Below are 16,538 nucleotides of genomic sequence, written 5' to 3'. Positions count from 1 at the left end.
CTGTTTCTGTGCTGTAAAATTCGATGTAATTCTATGGCCACGATTTTGCCGGCGCTCAGGGGGCGGGTTCGGAGACCGGTCAGGTGTTAAAGTCGCAATGATTGATGTGACTCATCGGAAACCCGCCGCGAACCTGCCTCCGTGTGAGTTTCAAGACTGTCGGGTCTGTGATTTCACAACAGACCCGACACCAAGCGGCGGGTAAGGGATTTAGGGCACTTAGCTCCTTGTTAAGTGCTATTTTTAGAGCACTTTGCAATTTTCCGACATTTGATTCGGGTTTCACGACGTTTGGAGATCACGCCAGGTAAGTGTGTCGTGAAGACCAACGAGCTAGAAACTTCACAGCTGCAACTGCAGTCTAAAAGCTGCACTCTCAAATCTGCTCAATTTCAGACGTCAGAGGTGCTGATTTCACAATTTGGGAGACTGTCTTGAGGCTGTAAGTGCCTGTTGTTAACTCTATAGTTACTGTCACCTGCATTGCTGAATGTAAAAGGCGCCCTCACCCTTCACTGTGCCACCTCAAATTGGGATCACACAAATGATGTCAAACGTTCATACAAGATTAATTTATTCCAACATAATAAAAGAACAGAAACTTAACATTTAATTTTATCAGAACACCCAAGTGAGTACCCTTATGATCATTTATGTGTCATCATTCTCTTACGCGTGCTTCTACGTTGTGCTACCCCTGTGGCTTCAGCAGGTGTAGAGGCAGCCTGCTCACTTCCCTGCTGCGCCTGCTTAGACACCTTTGGCGGTCATCCTCTGGGTTTTGGAGCCTTTGAAGGCCCTGCCAAAGGCTACTCTTCCAGCGGCTGCACCGGGGCAGACTCGGCTATCACTGCTCCGTCGGTCATCTGGGGCGCTGACCGAGGGGTTGGCTAGGGGATGAAAGTTGGAGCGCTTGGAGAGGAGCCCCCACTGCATGTTAGCTCCCACCATCATCCCTCTCATGGGCCACTCGCACTTCTCTGCTAGCAAGTAGCTTAAGAGCACCTTGCTGCACATCAGTGGGGCCATGAGGACCCATCTCAGCATTGCAAGTCCTCATAATGGGGACGTCCATGTACCTCTGGTTCCTCTCCAGGATAGATGCCCATCTATCCTCCATAGCTGACCATCACCATGTTCATTTGAGTCTGGTGATTTATGTCCTCCATGGAGGTTGCCATCCATTCCATGGCGGGACCTACATTCGCTATTGCGTGCACCACGGCATTGCTCATGTTTGAGATGGACTCCTCCATTCTCTGCACACTCGCAGTCACTGTGGTTGCAAACAGAGTCAGAGCCTCCTGCAATCAACGGATCAGATCAAAGCTCTGCAGTTCTGCCACATCCAGTCGTGAATGGTGGTGGACCATTAAACAACTAACGGGAGGAGGAAGTTCCATGAATATCCCCATCCTGAATAATGGTGGAGCCCAGCACCTGAGTGCAAAAGACAAGGCTGAAGTGTTTGAAACCATCTTCAGCCAGAAGCGCTGGGTGGATGATCCATGTCGGCCCCCTCCTGAGGTCCCCACCATCACAGAAGCCAGTCATCAGCCAATTTGATTCACTCCACATGATAACAAGAAATGGCTGAGCGCACTGGATACAGCAAAGGCTCTGGACCCTGACAACATTCCGGCTGTCGTGCTGAAGACTTGTGCTCCAGAATAAGCCCCGCCTCTAGCCAAGCTGTTCCAGTACAGCTATAACACTGGCATCTATCCGACAATGTGGAAAACTGCCCAGGTATGCCCTGTCCACAAAAAGCAGGACAAATCCAACCCGGCCAATTACTGCCCCATCAGTCTACTCTCAATCATCAGCAAAGTAATGGAAGGTGTCATCGACAGTGGTATCAAGCAGCACTTACTCACCAATAACCTGCTCACTGATGCCCAGTTTGGGTTCCACCAGGACCACTCGGCTCCAGACCTCATTACAGCCTTGGTCCAAACATGGACAAAAGAGCTGAATTCCAGAGGTGAGGTGAGAGTGACTGCCCTTGACATCAAGGCAGCATTTGACCGAGTGTGGCATCAAGGAGCCCTAGTAAAACTGAAGTCAATGGGAATCGGGGGAAAAACTCTCCACTGGCTGGAGTCATACCTAGCACAAAGGAAAATGGCTGTGATGGTCGGAGGTCAATCACCACAGTCTCAGGACATCACTGCAGGGGTTCCTCAGGGCAGTGTCCTAGGGCCAACCATTTTCAGCTGCTTCATCAACGACCTTCCCTCCATCATAAGGTCAGAAGTGGAGATGTTCTCTGATGACCGCACAGTGTTCAGTGCCATTCGCAACTCCTCAGATAATGAAGCAGTCCATGCCCGCATAGCAAGACCTGGACAACATTCAGGCTTGGACTGATAAGTGGCAGGTAACATTCGCGCCACACATGTTCCAGTCCATGACTATCTCCAAAAAGCGAGCGTCTAACCACCGCCCCTTGACATTCAATGGCATTACCGTTGCCGAATCCCCTACCATCAATATCCTGGGGTTCACCATTGGCCAGAAACGTAACTGCATCAGCCACATAAATACTGTGGCAACAAGAGTAGGTCAGAGGCTGGGTATTCTGCGGCGAGTGTCTCACCTCCTGACTCCCCAAAGCCTTGCCACCATCTACAAGGCACAAGTAAGGAGTGTGATGGAATACTCTCCACTTACCTGGATGAGTGCAGCTCCAACAACACTCAAGAAGCTCGACACCATCCAGGACAAAGCAGCTCGCTTGATTGGCACCCCATCCAACACCTTAAACATTCACTCCCTCCACCACCAGCGCACCGTGGCTGCAGTGTGTACCATCTACAAGATGCACTGTAGCAACTCGCCAAGGCTTCTACAGCAGCGCCTCCCAAACCCGCGACCTCTTCCACCTAGAAGGACAAGGGCAGCAGGCACACCACCACCTCCAAGTTCCCCTCCAAGTCTCACACCATCCTGACTTGAAAATATATCGCCGTTCCTTCATCGTCACTGGGTCAAAACCCTGGAACTCCCTCACTAACAGCACTGTGGGAGTACCTTCACCACAAGGACTGCAGCGGTTCAAGGCGGCTCACCACCACCTTCTCAAGGGCAATTAGGGATTGGCAATAAATGCTGGTCTTGCCAGCGACGCCCACATCCCATGAACTAATACATTTTTTTTTTCTGGATGGCCCCTGTGGCTCAGCATCTACATGCAGCTGAGCAGAGCTAGGAGCATCCTGTGGCCTCCGACGAGGACTCTCCACTGCTGATCCTGTCTCCACCATCTGCTCTTGCTCACTAGTGCGTTGTGATACACCAGGTGACAACATTGCTCTAAATCGCGAATGACCCACCGAGGTGTGCGTCACTGCGCTGGTGCTGGGTGTGATCATTTCTGCTGACGCTGCTCCCTCAGAGGATGCAGCTTCCTCTGAGGAGTCCTCCGACTCTTCCTCCTGGACAGTAGGAAGGGGGCCTCCTTATGGTCTTGTGGGAGAGGAAAGACATGAGTTAGACATTTCATATGTAGATTGCAGACACATCCCATTGTGCACATGCTGAGCATTCCATTTGTAATGACATCAGATGCCATATGTGTCACTCACGAAAGCCAAATAAGATGGATGGAGAAGCATTTTGTCACCAGGTTGTTCAACTGAGCCCATCTCTCCATCCCCTACTTCAAACTGTTCCCCATATCCCACAATTTCCAGAGCAGCCTCCTCAGTGTTGGTCAGCTGTGATAAGGATGGTGGTCCTCCTCCTGTTCTCTCCCTCTCCCTCTTATTGTGGGCTCTCTTTTCCTGCAATGAGGGAAAGAAGTGGAGTTTCAGTGAGAGTGATGGAATGAGTGTAAAGAATGGATAGGATAGATGTTTAGAAGGAGAATGTGAAGGAGTGGGTTCCCATAATGAAGTTCCCTCCTTTTGAGTTGTTAGTTGTTGTCAGTGCATAACCTTGAGGGTGGGTGTGAGGGGTGCATAGTAAGATGGGGAAGTGATTCTGTGCATAGGGAGAGAGGGATGGGGGAAGGGATGTTAGGTTGAGTCAGGATGTGCAGGAGTAGGGTAAGCAATGCAGAGTGATGGGGATGCGATGAATTAAGGTAAGTGAGCTTTTATACTCACTTTTCCAGAGTGCAGGAGATCATTGAACCCTTTCCTGTATTGGACCCAGGTGCATCGGAACATAGACCTGGCATTGACCTCCCCAGCTATTCGCAGCCAGGCTGCCTTTGTCTGCTGAGGAGGTTTCCTTCTTCCATCAGCTGGGTACAGGACCTCCCGACGTCCTCTGACTCCCTCCACGAGAACATGGAGGGAGTTTTTGTTGAAGCGGGGAGCTGCCTTCTGTTTCTCTGCAGACATTGTGGTGAGAAGCAGCAGTCAGAAGCACCAGAAACCACCTGAGATCTAAGGGGGAAACGGCCCCCTTAAATACACCGGCTGCAATCGCGTCAGCGAATCAGCTGACCAGACCCGCACCTTGTGATCAGGGCGGGTAACCCACACGGCGGGCTTAACTAGGCCAATTAACCAAAAATTGCGTCAGCAGGCCGGCAGGAGCCGGCAGCGGGACGGGAACTCGCCCACTACCTTTCCCGACGCAAACCCGCCTCCAGGAAGAAAATCATAGCCTAGGTAACTGTTGACATGTTGGTACAATGTGAAGAACATTATTATTGAAGAATGGAACTCTTTTCATTCTTGTCAAGCATCAGGCACTCTCAGATTAGGTATAGCACACATTAGGTGCAGAATAAAGCTCCCTCCACACTAACCTACCAAATATTCCCAGGTCAGTTAAAGTGTAGATTAGATTCAGAGTAAGAATCAAACCTGCATGATGTCAGAGTAATGAGCATTTTCTCTTGCTCACTATTACTCAAACTCAAACTCAACTGAGCTGGAATTTTCCTACTTCTACTTTCCATAATTACTATATTTCGGGCCTATTAGTCATTTTGGCATATCAGTTTGATTCATAACTTTGGGCTAATTTGTCCCAGTGCAAATGAGCAAATTACTATTTCAGAAATTCTGAAACTGCGAAAGAGAGTGGACGTTGAACATTTTATTAAAATCCCCTTTGTGGTGGCAAAAAGGTGTCAAATCTGAATCCATTACATCTCCTGTAAGGGCATCTTTCTGACACACCTATGTTGCACATACAAGGTCTGGTTGAATTCTACATTCCATGGACCTTAACAGTTATGGGTTGTATTATAACCAGATCAGTAATGTTTTAGCTGAGCGAAGCTGCCATTTGATTTATCATGGTTAGCCATTTGGATTGTTTACCTTGTAAAATAGTAGAACAAACTACCTAAATATGCATTTATGCATTTGGCAGCCTAGTCACAAAATATATACATATATTTTTAATTCATTTTATGGGATCTGGGTGTCGCTGGCAATGCCAGCATTTATTGCCCATCCCTAGTTGCCCTTGAGAAGGTGGTGGTGAGCTGCCTTCTTGAACCGCTGCAGTCCGTGTAATGAAAGTACTCCCACAGTGCTGTTAGGTAGGGAGTTCCAGGATTTTGAGCCAGCGACGATGAAGGATCGACGATATACTTCTAAGTCTGGATGGTGCGTGACTTGGAGGGGAACTTGGAGGTGGTGGTGTTCCCATGCGCCTGCTGCCCTTGTCCTTCTAGGTGGAAGAGGTCGCGGGTTTGGGCAGTGCTGCCGAAGAAGCCTTGGCGAGTTGCTGCAGTGCATTTTGTAGATGGTACGCACGGCAACCACGGTACGCCGGTGATGGAGGGAGTGAATGTTTATGGTGGTGGATGGAGTGCCAATCAAGCGGGCTGCTTTGTCCTGGATGGTGTTGAGCTTCTTGAGTGTTGTTGGAGCTGCACTCATCCAGGCAACTGGAGAGTATTCCATAACTCATTAAATGAGTTATTTGCCACAAAGTGGAGCCTGCACTTTTTAAATTGAGGACATTGATAGAATGCTTAACTAATATTTTTCAGCAGTAGGGTCTATTCTCCAAAGGACATTAGAAATCATTATTTTCTATATTTTAGATATATATATCTATATAATATAGAAAAGGGCAACTAGGGATGGGCAATAAATGCTGGCCTTGCCAGCGACGCCCATATCCCATGAACGAATTTAAACTTTTTTTTATATAGGTTCCTGTAGCAAGCCACAAAATACGTGGTTGGGTGTCCCATTTGTTTGAAGTCCTGATGAGAAAATGGCTGCCCTGGCAATGTTAGGGAGAGTTTAGGCCAATAAAAATGATCAATTTTAAAAGAACTAAAAGCAGCAACACAGGTTAATAAGGCCATAAAAAAGCTAATCAAGCACAGGGGTTCATTTCTAGAGGAATAGAATTGACTTGCAGGGAAGTCATGTCAAACTTGTATAGATCCTTGGTTAGACCACACTTGGAGTACCATGTACAGTCCTGGTCCCCATATTATAAAAAGGATTTAGAGGCTTTGGAGAAGGTGCAAAAAAAACTCACAATGATGATAACAGAATTGAAAAGTTATAACTACTGGGAAAGACTGAACAAGCTGGGGTTCTTTTCTCTAGAAAAAAGAAGGCTGAGGGGTGATCTGATAGAGGTCTTTAAGAAAATGAAAGGGTTTGATAGGGTAGACGTAGAGAAAATGTTTCTACTTGTGAGGGAGACCAAAACTAGAGGCCATGAATATAAGACTGTCTCTAATAAATTCAATAGGTAATTGAGAAGAAACTTCTTTACCCAAAGAGTGGTCAGAATGTGGAACTCACTACCACAAGGAATAGTTGAGGCAAATAGAATAGATGCATTTAAAGGGAAGCTGGATAAGCACACGAGGGAGAAAGGAATAGAAGGATATGGTGATAGGGTGAGGTGAAGAGAGGTGGAAGGAGGCTCGTGTGGAGCATAAATACTGGCATAGGCCAGTTTGGCTGAATGGCCTGTTTTTGTCCTGTAACTCGATGAACTGCAATTAGAAAGTTTCAATTTCAAAGGTTGCCTTGCAAAGCAAATTAAAAAAAACATGACCCTTTATACCTGGCAGATGGGAGATGAGACTGATACACAGAGTAGTTTTTTTTTCCTGGCCTAGTTTCCAAATATCCTGGATGTGTCTATTTTATCAAAACTGAGTATGTTTTTGGTGAATTTGAGCACTTGTTGCGATGGCCTCCCAAAGCATGTCTTGGATAGAAATCTGTCAAACTACATTGAAATATTGGAATTGGTGCTATTACTGTCCTAGTGCTATGCTGCTAGGTGGAGGCACTGAATGGAGCCTCAGCCAAGACATAGAGCGAGTCAGAGGCAGAGTCATCATTGGGCCACTGTCACAGAATCACAGAATCACAGAAACCCCACAGTGCAGATAGAGGCCATTTCGCCCCATCGAGCCTGCACCGACACATATCCCACCCGATCCCGGTAACCCCTACACCAACACATATCCCACCCTATCCCCGTAACCCCACGTATTTAATCCCCCTAACACTAAGGGTCAATTTATCATAGCCAATCAACCTAACCCGCACATCTTTGGACTATAGGAGGAAACCGGAGCACCCGGAGGAAACCCACGCAAACACGGGGAGAATGTGCAAACTCCACACAGACAGTCACCCGAGGCTGGATTCGAACCTGGGTCCCTGGCGCTTCTGGGAGTCATCAGCCCACCCTCTCAGCCAAGCACACTAGGTAGAAAATAAAGGGATTTTATACCCCCACAAAAATTAAAAATGACAAAATATGAATTCCTGATACAGCCACTTCAAACATGTAATTTGCAGACTGCAGTTGTCTCGTCTGAGAGCTCTATGTGCAAAGCTGCATCACTACTTTGAAACTTAATGTAAGGCAAAGAATCACAAAGGATCCGTCTTTCGGATGTGACGTCTGCTGTTTCAGGTGGATGTAAAAGATTGAAGAAGAGCAGGATAGTTCTCTCCGGTGTCCTGGCCAATATTTCTCCCTCAACCCACATCACAAATTTAAAAAAAAAACAGATTACAAAAGCAAAATACTGCGGACGCTGGAAACCTGAAATAAAAACAGAAAATGCTAGCACAGAGGCTGCCTGACCTGCTGAGTATTTCCAGCATTTTCTGTTTTTATTTTTTTTTAAAAACAGATTATCTGGTCATTGCTGTTTGTGGGAGCTTGCTGTGTAAAAATTGGCTGCCGCGTATCCTACATTACAACAGCGACTACACTTCAAAAGTACTTCATTGGCTGTGAAGCACTTTGGGACGTCCTGAAGTCTTGAAAGGTGCTATATAAATGCAAGTCTCTCTTTGGACTCTAGGGGAATGAAGGGATATGGGGATCGGGCGGGAAAGTGGAGTCGAGGTCGAAGGTCAGCCATGATCTTATTGAATGGCGGAGCAAGCTCGAGGGGCCAAATGGCCGACTCCTGCTCCTAATTCTTGTGTTCTTCTGTTCCTGTTCTTTCTTTAAATAATCCTTGCACATACAATGATTTTCAAAAATGTTCAATTTTGCAACTGATTTTGAATTTCCAGCTTATAAATAGTTACTGAAAATGAAATAGCAACCATTTCTCACCCTTTACAGGTATTCTTCAAAGCTAGTAAATGAATGTAGGAACTACATCCAGCAGGATGGCTATAACATTGGCTGCAATTTCTCACGCAATGAGATTGTGCAATTTCAAGAGTTTAGCGTTTATAGAAATGGATCCAGTGACTCAGGAGATGTGTCAACACCTATTCAAAAATTCCAGCTGCAGAACCAAGGTAGGAAAACTGGTAAATAAGACACAATATAAAGCCAGTGATGTCAGTGTACATTATAGGATGTGTTTGACACAAACAATTTGACCCTGGCAATGATATTCTCATGGCGGGGGTAGGGGTTGTGGGGGTGGTGTGGGTGGGGGTGGCGGTGGGGGGAGCTTGGTGAATATATTGGTGGATTGGGGTTAGGAGTGCAATGCCTCCTTTGCTAATACTGATGTCTCTTCAAGAACAAGGCTAAACATCGTTGACTAGAGTACACTCACTCCAACCAATGTCAGTATAATTTGCAGTGTGAAAAGAGTCCATTGTCTAATGAATTGTGTCGCCATCTGTTAAGACATTCTAGCTGCAAAACCATTGTAGGAGAACTTATAAATGAGACACAGGATATGAGTTGGTGATGCAAGTGTTCATTATAGTGCAAATTCATCTCAAAATGTTTGGTCTTGATTCTCTTAGGTGCTCCAGTGGACTGCGGGTGGAGATAGTCAAACAAGATAGTCACCAAGAAATCCAATAATCAATTCAGAAGAAACTTCTTTACCCAAAGAGGGTGAGAATGTGGAACTCGCCCGCTCAGGGAGTGGTTGATGTGAATAGTATAGATGCATTTAAGGGGAGGCTAGACAAGCGTATGAGGGAGAAGGGATAGAGGGTTATGCTGATAGCTTTAGATGAGGAAAGACGGGAGGAGGCTCGAGTGGAGCATAAATACTGGCATGGACTGGTTGGGCTGAATGGCCTGTTTCTGTGCCGTATATCCTATGTAATGTAATGAAATAAAAAAATAGGGAAACTTCTTCTAATTCTAATCTCACATGCACTTACACACAAGATACACATACACTATTGGTTTACAGTTCTCTCTGGAATCAGCCTTTAACCCAATCTCCTTACTTCCATAATAAGACTCTAACGTCAGATGCTTTTATATAATATACAGCTGAATAGATTTCAGAAATCCAGTAAATGATTAGCAGTTTCATTTTACTTCAGGGGTAGAAGAAAGCTGTGCAGAATGTGTTTTAAGGAGATTAAGCGGGTTGGGTAAAGTTTCTAGTAGACCCATAGAAGGAGTACAGTTGATGGTCTTTATACATTTCATGCATTGTTGCAGATTCTTTCTTGTTAATGTGTTCAGAGCTGCAAAAGTGCCCAACATGTGATTATGCAGAAGCAAATTGGTACAAAGCACCCATCCCACCTAAAGGCATAATTTTTCAGGTGTACAATATCCACTTCCAGATTGAGATTAAGATCACAGAAATCAGCAATGAAGTAGATTTTAATACTGCACCATCGTATGAGAAATGCTCAGCTAAATATTTGCAAGATATGCAGTATTCTCGTACATGTGTTGATTGTTGAAACTATTGGTATTGACATTAGCTATGGTGTAATCATAAAAGTTTTAGGATTCGGAAGCAATTACTTTTTACAAATTTCTTACAATTTGTTATTATGTAGTAGACTTGAAGAGACAACAGATGTATTAATGGGAACTACACTATATCCAAATACTCTGGTGAATTACATGTAATTTGCATAAAGCAAATCACCCCTAATATAGAACAAAGAACCCAGTAAATAATAATACAGCATCATTCCCAGATAACTCAGGCAAGTGAAAATGTAGCTCATGGGGCCACCCACAGGAACAGGAATGGGCCATTCAGCCCCTCGAGCCTGTTCCGCCATTCAATGAGATCATGGCTGATCTGCAACCTAACTCCATATATCCACCTTTGGCCCATATCCCTTAATACCTTTGCTTAACAAAAATCTATCAATCTCAGATTTAAAATTAACAATTGAACCAGCATCAACTGCCATTCGCAGAAGAAAGTTCCAAGCTTCTACCACATTTTGTGTCTAGAAGTGTTACTTAATCTCACTCCTGAAACGCCTGGCTCTAATTTTTAGACTATGCCTCCTCGCCCTAGACTCCCCAACCAGCAAAAATATTTCCTCTCTATCTACTCTATCAGTTCCCCTTAATAACTTGAAAACTTCGATCAAATCACCCCTTAACCTCCTAAATTCCAGGGAATATAACACAAGCAATGACTCAACAGTGATTTTAATATTATTTTAAAATCTTAAACAGTTTTTGTGATAAATCCAGAAAGTGGAACAGGAAGCAAACCTCTGACCTTAGTAGCAGCATTGGCTACAGCACCACCTGGTGGATAACCTTAATCATAACACCCCAGATTACTATAGTTTTCTGGCATTGAGGGAAAAGAACTTGGACACATAAGTGCCAATGGTTTATTTAGTAAAAATAATCCTTCAGTAAAAATGGTAAAGAAATGTTTATATTTTTGATTAGTAAGAAGGAAAGATTGGTACTGACACATCCAGACACTATTTGAAGTCAAACGTTGGGAGGAGGCATCGGTACAAAAGACAGCCTCTGAGAAATGTTGTAAGCAAGTTAATTTCAGGTTTTAGATCTCTGAACAAAGAGACTCGAAGAAACAAAATCAAATCTCATTAGAAGTAAATGAGATTAAGAGGGGGACATAATCCACGTTTTTAACAAGAGCCGTGCAAAATATAGATATGGTTGTATGGATGTTACTTGTATGAAATGCTGATTGGGACAACCAGAGGTCATGATTATAAGCTGAAGAAGCTAAATAGCTCAAGAATAAATTCTCTGTGTTTAGAGCATTGACCTGTGGAATAAACTTCTCGACTGGTGCAGTGGGTACTGGGCATTCCAAAGGGGATCAGATGGGCTTCTCATTAACCAGAGAGAAGAGAGATATGGGTTTGGAATGGGGATAGGAGAAAAGGAAGTAGAATGATCCGTGAAATGGGATCTGAATGATGACGTCAACTGGATGGGCTGAATGGCCCTTTCTCATTCCTTCACTCTTATGTCCTTAGGTCAGGGAGTTATTTCCTGCAGCCTTCTGCATTTTATTTTTTGTGCAAGGGCGTAATTTTAGCCCTAACCATTCTGATGCTCTTTTAGTGCAAGAAAATGTATTTGAGCCAAGAATTGCTTTCTTTTTTTATAAAAAGTATACGACTAAAATCACCCTCCTCAAAACATGACATACACTTTTGTGAGGTATTGCATACCATTTTGTTTCATCAAAGTCATTAACAGAAGCCAAATGATCCATTTCTCAGTTTTTAATCTGTTTAATTTAACTGATTCCATCTAATAGTCTGTCGGATGGTTTGACTCACCCACCAGTGGTAACTTCACATGCAAAAAGGCTCCACAATATGCTTTATTGCTTTAATGGTAAACTCAGATGATTACCCTATATTTATAGCCTAAAAACCTTATACTCTATCCCACTGATAGTACTTGGGCTTGGAGGTACTAACTGTGTGTGGGTGTTAGGGATATTGAAATACCTAATTATTGCATTGAATTTGCACCTTCATTTGTTTAGAAATTATGATAGCTCTTGAAACTCGGGCAGTTCACTCATTACAATTCTGTTGAGCTACAATTTTCTCCTGAATAAAATCACTCTCTGAAATGCTTGGATTGATCCACTTTTGTAACAGGACAAAAACTCAATTCATACTTTTCAGTGAAACTCAATCCTCCTGGAAACGTGACAGTGAATGCCACGATCAAGAACGGGCTCCTTTTGAGTTGGGATGCACCAGTGCCACTACAGAGATGCCTGATATACAGAGTGAGGTATCGGAGTAATAAGGATAAAGATTGGCAGGTACAGTGTGGCAGTGAAAGCCTTGTCTTAAAGGCTGGCAAGAGTTTTACCTTATTAAAAAAAGGGAAGGAACTAATTTTTAGGAATTGGATGATGTAGCGGAAGTACATTTATCCCTTTGCCACTGGGAATTCGGATGAAGGTCTCCTCTCCTTGCCTTGGATCAAGCTGCTCTGTGTAGGTCCTTTCACCAGACTGAAGGAAGGTGTCTGGCATATAGTTAGCGAGAAAGTTCTGGGATTTGGGATGATACCGGTTTGAAGGTGTTACCTGGAGGAAGGTATGCTGACACGTTTATATATGCAGGATTTGGTGCCTACCATAATTGATTTGCAGAAAAGCAATCAGCTACTGCTAAGCTTCACATGTCCAACTAATGGAAGCACCATTTAATGGGATATGGTGTGCGCCCACGCTGTAGTTAGGAGGACGGTGACAACCCACTCATACATTTTATGGTGAGTTACGCTGCTCACTATGCCACGTGTGAGGAGCTGCTAAGAACTTGGAAGGTTCAAATCCACCTTGTTTGTTTCCAACAATGGACTATTGACTATTGCTGGGGGGATGGTAGCCAGGGTCTCTCTGTGGTCAAGGTGACTCCAAACTGAAGCAACTCATGGCGGAATTTCAGAACCAAATCTAATCCCCCTCCTCCCCACTCCCCCACCCATTGGAAGACAGGATAATTCAATATGTCAGCCAGGCAGGTCTACAGTACTCCAAGGCATGGTTGATCACTGAACAGCTAAGCTGCTTCACTAATGGAACCTGGAAGAACAGACTTTGACTGGTGGCTGGAATTGTTCCCACTTGGCTCTGGAGAATCCTGCCCTAATGGATCAGGTGGCCCTCTGAGTGGAAAAGTAGCAGGAAGTTTACCAGTTCCTTGCTCTTTAGCTGGTTAAACTCCAGTAGTATGCCTGTGCATGCTTGAAGTTCCTAAGGTTTGGCTCTGCCAACTTGTATCTTATCTCTCCAGACTTGGGAATGTGGACTATGCCTCTATGGGAAAAGAATGTGCATTTCAGATTGGATAAACAGAAACCATACAGACGGCTCAGGAGACTCTTAAATGTAGTGATGGGTTTCTATGTGTGTCAGGCAATGATTGACCAAAAAATATTTTTTGCGAGCTGTAAGGGTCTTACATAAAATGAAATTGGGCAATCTCAGCCCAGTTCCTACCTTCTGACACTGAAAAAATATGCTAGAGAGGCTGGTGTGAGAAATGGCAATGCCACCCCAGTACAGTATGGTATATTCTTCTAAGTCTGGAGTCTTTTTTCACACGTTGGTAAGTACTTTTAAATTGTACGGTATACCCATTATTCCATACAGTGCCTTTGTTTTATCTACTAATTTTTCCTTTAAATATACGAGCAGTGGTGATTAAAACAGGGAGATTTGACCCATGAAAATTCCTTCATTCTCTCTACCATAATGGAATATACAAAGTAATTTTCATAACCCTGTTATTTTCACTTCTACTGCTTCATTTGCTATATTCTTACTAACATTCGCCTGTGCTATCAGTGTTTTTGGCATAAGTCTTGAACAACTGCTATTTTCTTTCCTGTCTACATATGTTCTTTACTGCTACTTTACAGTAATATTCCTGCCTTACCTTTGTGCTTGTGTGCAACTTCTCCCAACATCCTGCGACGTCCTGAGTCATTGATAGTGTGTTGATTCATTTTGTGACAAATTGCTGCACTAGTTACTGTGTGACCGTCCATTGCCATTAGAAATGCGCCCATGATTATCCATCACAGCGGTAACAAGTGCCACTCGGGCCAAGTCTGAAAACTGGGCTTTTCTCATATTTCCATGCGCCACTCTCCACAGCGTTTCTACATTCCACAGCGGGATTAACAGAGTTTTCAAAACTTCCCAAAGCTGATTTTCCATTTCCAGTAATTACTGTAAATCAGATTCTCAAGAAAAGCTATGCATTTCCACAATTCCATTGTCTGGTCGTAACTTTGAAGAAAAGCAAGCGTTTCTCCTGCTTTTTTTTTTGAAACACAGGGAAATATACCCCATTGCCGAGGCAGAATCAAGGGAGCTTTATTCTGCATCCAACCAATGCTGTACCTGACTTGGAAGCAGTTGATTGTTCACTTCCTTTCAACAACAACAACAACTTGCCTTTATATAGCATCTTTAACGTAGTCAAACGTCCCAAGGAGCATTCTCAAACAAAATTTGACACCGAGCCACATAAGGAGATATTAGGGCAGGTGACCTGTAGCATAGTCAAAGAGATAAGTTTTAAGGAGTGTCTTAAAGGAGGAGGGGATAGAGGTTTAGGAAGAGAATTTATCAACACAAAAATTTAAACTTAAAACTAAGGTAGACCTTAGCCTATTCAGTAGATAATTGCAGATATTTCTACTTATGGACTCAGTACTTACAGAATGTGTGCAGAAAATGAGTTGAGTAGAATATCTAGGATAATTCTAGGGCTTCAATGAAAGGCAGATTGAATGAGCTCTGGTAACTTCACTAGGGTAAAGTAGATTAAGAGACAATATTATACAGTTGTTCATTATTTTGGATGCAGGATATAGAATAAGAGGGTTTAATTGTAAGGAAAAGGAAAAAGTGTATTTAAGAATTTGAACAAAAATTCCTCTTTCAGAGGATGATCAGACTTTTCCCATGTGTGGTGCATTATCCCCTGTGCTTTCTTATGTTTCCTTGATGTAGTCCTCACATTTTCTTCTATATACTGAGAGGTCTAGCACCTTGTCATAGTGACCATTCTTCTTCCTCTTGAGGAGCTTGCGAGCAGATTTTCATATGGTGTCTAGCTCAGGGATCATGGGGGAAAAATTCAGTATCGCCCCGTTTGGAGCGCCATTATCGGCCGTGCACAAAATTTAGCGCCTGGTGCTAATTATCGCCTCCGACAGCAAACTTGGCTTTTATCGCCCCTGGAGGTGATTGGAGCGCTAAATCAGGCGCTTCACACCTGTCTTAAGGCGCAAAGACCGAGGAGCGAGGCGCTACCTCAGAGCGCTGGCGAAGCAAGGAAGGGCAAATCAAAATGAACCTGCAAAGTGCTGCTCAGTACTCAAAACTCCTTCACACAGCGTTGAATCTCTCCAGAAGTCTCTCTCTCTCTTTCCCGCTCAGAATGCGTGGTGCAACAATGTCACCGACAAAAAAAGGCAGGAAGCGGTCGCCTTTAAATAGTGCACCCCTAGTCCCTTTCTGACGGCATAATGCTCCCCTGAACCTGTCGTTGCTAGCGGCAGGCGGTAAGGGAGGGGGCGCCACTCAATATCCGGTCCGGGGCGCTAACGGGGTGTTGCGCGCTCGACTGACATCATGATCTGCCGGCACAGGAGATCGTGGTGGTAGTGTTTAGCGCCGCCGCAAAATGTCTAGTTAATTTCGCGAGCGGCGCAAACATCGCCGCGCCCGGGCGCTAGTTGCTTTGCGCCCCAATTGCTGCCCTCTTAAGGCACTAACGGGTGGCGCAAACAACTGAATTTTCCCCCCAAAGGTTAGTATTTTTGAATGGGTTGTGTGGAGGCCTGAATACTGGTTAACTACAATCTCAGCTCTGTGACAACTGACCGGATATCAATTGTTGAAGCTGGTTATTCTTTTACCTGGTAGTCCATGATGCTTCAGCTCAGAGAAGCTTGGATTTTCCCTCCCTCCTTATGCTATAAACAGCAAGTTACTGAGGATCTGAGCAAATATTGATCTGAACTGAATTCCTTACCAATCACTACAAATAACAGAAGTTTAGAGCCACCTTGTTGATCTCTGTATTGAGATTATAAACTTGTCACCGCATTTGATTACACACTACTTTTTCTTGGTTTGTTCATACAGACAGCAACAATCAATGAGCAAACAAGGTTTAATTTGGCAAGTGTGGATCCAGAGAAACTCTACACCTTTCAAGTGCAAAGCAAGATTAACCAGTTTTGTGGCAGCACTGACCTGTGGAGTGAGTGGAGCTTACCTGTTCACTGGGGAAGAAATGACACAGGTAAATTAAACATGTATGTAATGCAATAGACTAGATCTTCATAAAAACAGTGTTCTAATGATGTTTTTACCCTAAACACTATCCTGGTGCTGTGGGCAC

General features: G+C 44.2%; 1 protein-coding gene across 5 annotated transcripts in view; it reads left to right on the top strand.

Annotated features, from left to right (window-relative positions):
• The window catches only part of LOC147125284 (cytokine receptor common subunit gamma-like), a 61,015-nt gene that overhangs the window by 24,408 nt on the left and 20,069 nt on the right, over positions 1-16,538 (top strand). For 3 of the 5 annotated variants that reach the window (XM_086000561.1, XM_086000590.1, XM_086000580.1), the window contains exons 3-5: positions 8,539-8,720; positions 12,258-12,427; positions 16,280-16,439. In XM_086000561.1, coding sequence (XP_085856687.1) covers positions 8,539-8,720; positions 12,258-12,427; positions 16,280-16,439 — 512 coding nt within the window. The remainder of the gene's footprint in view (positions 1-8,538; positions 8,721-12,257; positions 12,428-16,279; positions 16,440-16,538) is intronic. The other 2 variants (XM_086000570.1, XM_086000599.1) reach the window with 1 other exon arrangement.

This window comes from Somniosus microcephalus, chromosome 1 (assembly GCF_052327205.1).
Source record: "Somniosus microcephalus isolate GS21.2 chromosome 1, FLI_Smic_1.0, whole genome shotgun sequence".
Classification (NCBI taxonomy): domain Eukaryota; kingdom Metazoa; phylum Chordata; class Chondrichthyes; order Squaliformes; family Somniosidae; genus Somniosus; species Somniosus microcephalus.
This window is presented reverse-complemented; position numbering and strand designations above follow the sequence as displayed.